The sequence below is a fragment of the Condylura cristata genome, unplaced genomic scaffold, assembly GCF_000260355.1.
Source record: "Condylura cristata isolate star-nosed mole 26May11 unplaced genomic scaffold, ConCri1.0 scaffold00006, whole genome shotgun sequence".
NCBI lineage: Eukaryota > Metazoa > Chordata > Mammalia > Eulipotyphla > Talpidae > Condylura > Condylura cristata.
In genome coordinates, this window is record NW_004567107.1 from 63,293,956 (window position 1) to 63,301,901 (window position 7,946).

The following is a 7,946-nucleotide window of genomic DNA, read 5'->3' on the forward strand; positions in this document are numbered from 1 at the left end:
CGCTGGGCGACCCTGCGCGCACGCGCAGAGGGCGGCTGGGGCGAGGGGCTGCGGGAGGAGCCGAGCGGAGGCTGCCGCTTTCGATTCTCGGTCTCCCCTCCTTCTCTTTGTTTAGGACTGGTCTACTCCCACCCTTTCGATCCTGGGTGGAAGAGAGAAAGGAAGGAAACCTTAACGGTTGGAGCCAAGAGCGGGGGGAAGCCTAACGACACAAACTAGGGCTGGTGGGGCGGTCAGTGGAGCTGTTGAGCCCTGTAGTTGAGGGGGAGGGGAGCTTGCTTTCTGGCGTCGTCGTTCTTAAATCGGTTTCATGAGCTACTTCCCTTTCCCTGCCTTTCCCCAAGTGTCTTCTAGGGAATGTATGGTTTATCAGATTTGCCGAAGATAATTGTAATGTAATAACGAATACACTGAGCCTGTTAGTGCTCCTTTTGATAACTGCTGTTTGTCACTGCTGGGAAAGGAAAACAAAGAATCCAGATAGGTCTCTGAAGGCTTTCGTGTGGGAGAGTGGAAACCAGCTGTCGCAAGAGACTTTTGAATTCTGATAATCAATAGCCTGTATAGGTAGTTGGAGATTTAAGGCCGAATTATTAAAGGAATTGTTGCCTTTTGTGTGAAGCAGTGTTTTTGTAAACATACTTGTCAAGGAAGAGATTTCTTAACACTAATTTTGCTAATTAAAAACAGTTGAAAGTAGGTTAAAATTGTATTTTTTAATTCAGGCTGTAGAAAATGGTGAAAGAAACCACTTACTATGATGTTTTGGGAGTCAAACCTAACGCCACCCAGGAAGAATTGAAAAAGGCCTACAGGAAACTGGCCTTGAAGTACCACCCTGATAAGAATCCCAATGAAGGAGAGAAGGCAAGTGGTATATATTTATATATAATCTGAAATGCAGGTGTAGAGTGTTTCGATTGTGGCCTGAAATTTAGTGTCTTAACAATATATTGGCTGAGTTCATAACTAGTGTTTTTAAAGTGAAATATTCCCCTTTTCCCAAACAGTTTAAACAGATTTCTCAAGCTTATGAAGTACTCTCTGATGCAAAGAAAAGGGACTTATATGACAAAGGAGGAGAACAAGCCATTAAAGAAGGTGGAGCAGGTGGTGGTTTTGGCTCCTCCCCCATGGACATCTTTGATATGTTTTTTGGAGGAGGAGGAAGGATGCAGAGAGAAAGGAGAGGTAAGGAAAACCTAGTGCACAGGAGAAATTAATGAATTTGTCTGGGTAAATGTTCACATGTAGGCATCTTAGAACTGACTTAACTGTCACCTTGATTTATAGTATAGGTTTTGGACTTTAATGGTTTGGGGGGGTTGTTTATTTTTAAAGATTTATTTATGCATTCAAGAACTGCGGTTCAGGTGGGGGTGTAGATGGGGGGAGAGAATTCACCAGAGAGTGGAGAACAGAACAGGCAGATAACTGAAATAACACTGCTGAGGGGAGCAGCTGGCAAGACAGAGGTCTACTGCCCACATGGCCAGATTGAACTCACCCTGCAATTGCTTCAGGGTAGCTTCATAGTGCTGAGACTTAACCATTTGCACCACCAGGTGTTTGAGGCTTTTTTCTTTTTTTCTTTTTTCAGTTTAGTAGGAAAAGGAAAAAGAAAAAAGGCACCTCCATAGGCATAGGCAGGCAGGACAGCTGCCTTTTGCCAAGGCAGCTACAATACTGACTTTTTTTTTTTTAATTTATGTATTTTATTCATACAGAACTGGGGTACAGGCCAGAGATGCAGAAGGTGAGAGAATTCACCAGGGACAGAATGGGGAACAGAACAGGCAGATCAAGAAGTACACTGCTGAGGGCAGCAGGCGGGTCAGGAGAGGTCTGCCACACCATGTGGTCACCTCTGGGGCAGGCGGGGATCGAACTAATGCGGAAGCGGCTTAAGCTTCTTAGTGCTGTTCTTTAACCCGCTGTGCCACCAGGGAGGGCCTGCAATACTGACTTTTAAACTAAGATTTGATGTAATTAAAAATAGGCAAGCCAATTGAGTACTATCAAATGAGTACTTCTAAAGCTTTAGAGACATATGTATACAGGCACAACTTTTGTAGGTTACCACGTATTAATTAAAGGAACAAAGTACAGGAACATAATTTTCACAACTCTTTTTTGCAGAACTAACTTAATCCTCCTAGGAATCTAGTGGGAGGAACAGTGATGTTTTTTAATCAAGTGTGAGTGAAATTTCAATAATCTAAAAATTTCAAGATTATAGAGATGGGTTTAGACACAGGTTCATTGCTTCTGATGTAACCTATCAGTTTGATCTTGCTGCAGCTTTATCATAACAAAATATGTGCCTTTAACATTTAACAGAAATGTGTTTTTGCAGGCCATGGAAATAACAGTATAGTCTTCCCTACTTTGTTCCCAGTATAACTTACATGTGCAAACATGGACTAATGGATATAACCCATTTTAGGGAGTGTAAAGTATTTCATTTCACTTGAGTTTTTAAGATCAGAAAGAAAAGTGGAAATTTAGTTTTTCTTGAAGGGAGAGTTCTTGAATTAAGGAATTTATCTTAATTTGCAGTCAAAATCAACTGCTTAGAATGATGTCTCCCACAAAATAGTGGTTTATTTTAAATGCGGATTCACCAGGAAACAATGTAACTGAGATCAACGAGTGGTCTCTCTTGTGATTTGAGTCTAGGAAAGCAACTTGCTTAATCAAACTTAAGATGTTTGTTTTTTTTCCCTTTCCTTATACTCTTGACTTTGTAAAGCCACCTTAAGAAAGGTATCTTTCAGATTGCCAAACCAACCAAATGGGATTATAGTTGATAAAAGAATACAAAGATGGAGCCTAGGAGCTGAAGGATGTAGTTAATGGTACTAAACCCTCCTTTAAGAACTAAAAATGTTCATTAAGCAGGTAGGAGTTTGAGGACTTTTTTCACTTTAATTAGGCATTAATGTTTTGTAGTGGATAAAGTCCTTGTTGCTGATCACTATCTGGAACTTATTAACCATTGACAGGTGACTTTCTATAGCCCTGTTATCCTTGGATGAGTTCCATTTTCCACATTTAAATGCTGTAACATTCCTTTGAAGCCCCTGTTCACATAGATATAGATTAGATTAAGTCAAAACAAATTTCAGTTCCTCAGAAACAACATGTTCACATGCCCAATTGCCTAGTGTATTGAACAACATTTTCCATTGCCACAGAAAGTTATATTGTACCAGCACTATAATAAAGAGTGTAAGAAATGTGCTAGCCCTGCAGTAAATGTGCTGTCCAACTTCAAAAAGTAAGAAATTTGGTATTTTTCTATGACAGTGAATAAATATATCAGTTTCCCTAGCCACTGTTGACTAAATGGGACATAGTGTAACTGAAGGTTTTTTTGGATGAAGTAACTTACCCTGTTGCTCAATAGCATTTTGAAAGATTCAAAGAATATAATTGGGACAGAAATGTAGGCTTGGATTTATTGTGAAATACACCTAGTTTAAAATACCTATATATCGGTAAATTGCTCAGTAGCTCTGTTTTCCTCATCTAAAATTACATCAGTTTTGAGGTGCATGCATGATAATATGGTCAACACTGCTTTTAAAGTAGGTGCTCAGTAATAGGTAGACCCTGTGAAGTTCATTTGTCATCTTTTTAATAGTGCATTGAACACAAATAAGATGCAGCATTTTTGATTTTTAATGAGCAATATTTCGTTCTAGGTAAAAATGTTGTACATCAACTGTCAGTAACCTTAGAAGACTTATATAATGGTGCAACCAGAAAGCTAGCTCTGCAAAAGAATGTGATTTGTGACAAATGTGAAGGTATGGTCTTAACATCTTTAGTAACAAAGGAAACTAAAAGACTTTCTGGATATATAAAACTTGATGAGTAATTTACCCAGTTCTTTGGAGAATGCAAGAAAACCAACTAAAGAAATAATATTGAAATCTTTGCCCTGTTTTATGTGCACAGTTTAAATTAGGTAATCTGTGAGATTAGTCTAATTTGTCCTTTTTTTCCTCCTCAGTGTTATTCAGAGATGAGCTCATTTCACTAAAACCTAAAAAATGTCATTCCAATCACTTACCTGAGTTAGTGTCCTAATTTTGAACACCCAGCTGTTTAATTTTACTGACTATAACCCTATAAGCTTCTTTTTTTTTAACCTTTTCAAATTATGATTATTGAGGAAAAGTTGATTTACATCATTGTATATGATTTGGGTTTTAACAGGTTTAGAAAAGTTTTGTTATTGCATCAAAAAAGATGATCTTTAAAAACTATTAAAATATTCTTCATAACTACTTGTCGCTCAGAAGCTGATTTTCTTTGTATACCTAAACTTGAAACAACATATTGCAACAACTAAATGCAGAAGCAGTTATGAAAGTCCACTTATCTTTTAATACAGATCTTTTTTTAATCCTGTAAGCTTTTTTATAAATACAACTTACTGTTGGAAATTATTATCTTCTAGAGAACATTTCAATAATGTTCTCATTTCACAGTCATAAAGAAGTGCTAATACTGTGCTTTTTGCAGAGCACATGTTTAATACATATCAAAACACTAGGTAGAGTCTTAGAATTGCATTTCATCAACTCTTAACAATAAAATGTAGTGTTGAGGGGACTTTCTCAGTAAAAAAAACCTCATTACTGTGTGTGATACTAAAGTCATACCTTGTTTTAACTGATTAGGTCGAGGTGGTAAGAAAGGAGCTGTAGAGTGCTGTCCCAATTGCCGAGGTACGGGGATGCAAATAAGAATTCATCAGATAGGACCTGGAATGGTTCAGCAAATTCAGTCTGTGTGCATGGAATGCCAGGGCCATGGGGAGCGGATCAGTCCTAAAGATAGATGTAAAAGCTGCAATGGAAGGAAGATAGTTCGAGAGAAGAAGATTCTAGAAGTTCACATTGATAAAGGTACGTTCTAAGCCACTTACCTCAATTTTACTGAGTGCTGCAACAAGTTATTAATATTATAATTGTCAAACCTATCCTTCATAGAATTGTAGGTCTGATCCTATGCCAAAAGACTGCTCTTAGCGACACAGTAAACACTAGTTTCTCGTGAATACTTTTTCTACACATTTGTGGGCAATAACATTAAGAATCTCTTCACTTGATATAGTACTGATATCAGTAAATCAATACTGTTACAATTTTAAATCTCTTCAACTAAACAGTTACACCATTTTTTTCATTGTAATTAACTTCTAAGAGATTAGGTAATGAACTGCTGGTAGTCGTCATTTTCCAAACTAATGAGTGTGTTTTATTAACTGATTTGTAAGAACTTAGATTGTTAATATTGCTGTCAGTTACTGCCTATTGGGTTGCATATTAGAACTGCAGCTCTTTTCATGTTAGGTTTTATTTTTTATATTGCCAGTGTTTTAATTATATCAATTTATGAAAACATCTTAAAGAACATTTGAATCTCTAACCCAGCCACTCTGATGTATTACATAATCCATATTCAGCTGTTTTTAAATGAAACTTAGCATTACAGGTACTGATATGATTATGTTAATATTGTGAGTATCTCATGAATATGTGCATTTAATCTAATTTTTGCAATGGTATTTACCTGTGTGAATTAAGATGCCACCTTCTTCCATTCTCCCCTCCCTTAATTGACAGGTATAAAATGGGTGCTCTCCTACTACCCAACAGCTTGCACTGGGGAGGCAAGTGAAGTCATTGTGCTGTTTGTACCCTTGTTTTTTTACAGTAGTGGAACACCTTTTGAGTTTAACTACTTCACTAGTGTAAACAGTTACTTTTCCTCCTGCATAAGTATAAGATACAATGTGTTTGTCAAGTGTGTAACTGTTATTGTGGCTTTTAATTCCTTTTTTTCTTAAAGTTACATACTTAAGTATTGATGGATTAATTAGGATGTCTGGATTTGTTTCAGAATGTGTGTGGGGTGAGCATGAATTGAGGTGTATAAAGCATGAAGTTTGAGTCATGAGCTTACAACTGCTAAATATATAGATTGATAGCTATGTATATATTCCATGTACTGATAAATGCATTTATAGAGGTTTGATGTTTTCCATAATAGTGAGAAACAGAAGTTGTTAGGTTACTTCATTAATCACTCATTGAGATAAATAATCATGTGGTGATGCTGCAGCACAGTGATTTGCAAACACACAAGTTATGTTCTACTAGGTGTTGTCCTAAGTCCTCCCTGAAGAAAAATATTATGCAGGTGGGGGGAAATTGCCATAAAATATCAGCCCCTAAAATATTTTGCTCTTTCGGAAAGTAGTTCTAACTCTAGCCATTGGGTTAAAGGTATGTCCTAGCAATAAGTAAACTTTTTTCAAAGAAAGAACTGAACGGAATCATTTTTCAGCAAAAGATTCTTAAAATTTTTAAGTTATGTATAGATTCACTACATATATATACTAAAAATACACTAAGAAGAAAAATTTTATATGTTCTGATGCTAGACTTAATGTAAATACCTTGATACAGGTTATTCTAAGTAGGTAATGAAACAGTAAACATTTAATGTATACACAAACATTTAATAGGCTGAGCATCTACCCTTACTTGGTAGTTAAAGGTATAAAATTAACCATTTGTTTTTAGGCATGAAAGATGGCCAGAAGATAACATTCCATGGTGAAGGAGACCAAGAACCAGGACTGGAACCAGGAGATATTATCATTGTTTTAGATCAGAAGGACCACGCTGTTTTTACTAGGTATGAGTTTATCTACTCTCTTTTTTTTTTTTAATACCGCTTTTTATTCTTATACTATTTCCTGGAAATAGCCTAAAAAAGTATAGCAGGAGAGTTAGGTAGTATATAATGTTTTTTGTAAAAGATTGTTTACTGTTAAATATATTCATTAAGAAGTAGCCCCCAAAAGAGAGATTTTAGCATTCTGTCTAAATTTCAGTGAATTGTTAACTAATGTGAAAGTGGAAGGATATATTTTTGGAGGTGTTTTATGAGTATAAATCAAGTAGGTAACAAGGTGGGTTAGGGGAAATAAGAATTTTGCCTTCAGTCATTATAAACAACTAGAAATAACTAAGCTCTGACTCAGCCTGAGTTTATGAAACTTGGATTGGCTTTTTAAAATTATTTGTAAATAAGTTGTTATAACCATTTTTATAAACTAAAATAGTATATGGATTTAGGTCTGTTGGTATAGCATATCCAGTATTGTGTGTATGATGAACTTACAATGATGTAATAGTTAACAGTGTATACTTGTTAAAATGTATATACATGACTAATTTTAAAACATAGAACTAGAATTGGGTTCCATTCAATCTTTGGCCAACTAAATCTTGAAGGGGACTGGGTATGCATTCAATGTAACAGCATTCACAAGTCCAAAAAATAATGGGAAGTGAAATGATCTCAAGCTCCAGATTTTGACATGAATCCTCAAGAATTTCTCTGGAGTAGTCTGGCTGACTAAAGTATTTTGTTTTGTTGGGTTTTTGTTGTTTTTGCTTTGGTTACATTGGAAAAGTGAAGTAAACAGGAGGGTGTGGTCTTTTCAGTAGGAAAGATTATATTCAAAGTATGCTGGTGAGCACTATTTTACTTAGATTGTGTACATAAATAAATTTTTGTTCTTAAAATTGGCCCTAGGCACACTGATTTTCATAAAACTTAATATAGTCACATCTGGTCAGGTCAATTTGACTTACACTCTAATACCCTCTCAGTGAGATTTTCTTTTTTTCTTCTCCCCTCTAGTGAAAAACTAGATTTAAAATTAAGCAGTGAGGGCCCTCCCTGGTGGCGCAGCGGGTTAAAGCACAGCACAAAGAAGCTTAAGCCACTTCCGCATGAGTTTGAACCCCGCCTGCCCCGGAGGAGATCCACATGGCGAGGCAGACCTCTCCTGGCCCGCCCACTGCTCCCCTCAGTAGTGTACTTTGTCGATCTGCCTGTTCTGCTCCCCACTCTGT

The 7,946-nt window shown here is 36.6% G+C and overlaps 1 protein-coding gene across 1 annotated transcript in view; it reads left to right on the forward strand.

Moving 5' to 3' along the window:
* DNAJA1 (DnaJ (Hsp40) homolog, subfamily A, member 1) overlaps positions 1-7,946 on the forward strand; it is a 12,992-nt gene that overhangs the window by 514 nt on the left and 4,532 nt on the right. Inside the window, exons 2-6 of the mRNA XM_004677717.2 lie at positions 726-867; positions 1,011-1,191; positions 3,708-3,812; positions 4,692-4,919; positions 6,603-6,717. Of these exons, the coding sequence (XP_004677774.1) occupies positions 736-867; positions 1,011-1,191; positions 3,708-3,812; positions 4,692-4,919; positions 6,603-6,717 (761 nt within the window). The 5' untranslated portion in view covers positions 726-735. The remainder of the gene's footprint in view (positions 1-725; positions 868-1,010; positions 1,192-3,707; positions 3,813-4,691; positions 4,920-6,602; positions 6,718-7,946) is intronic.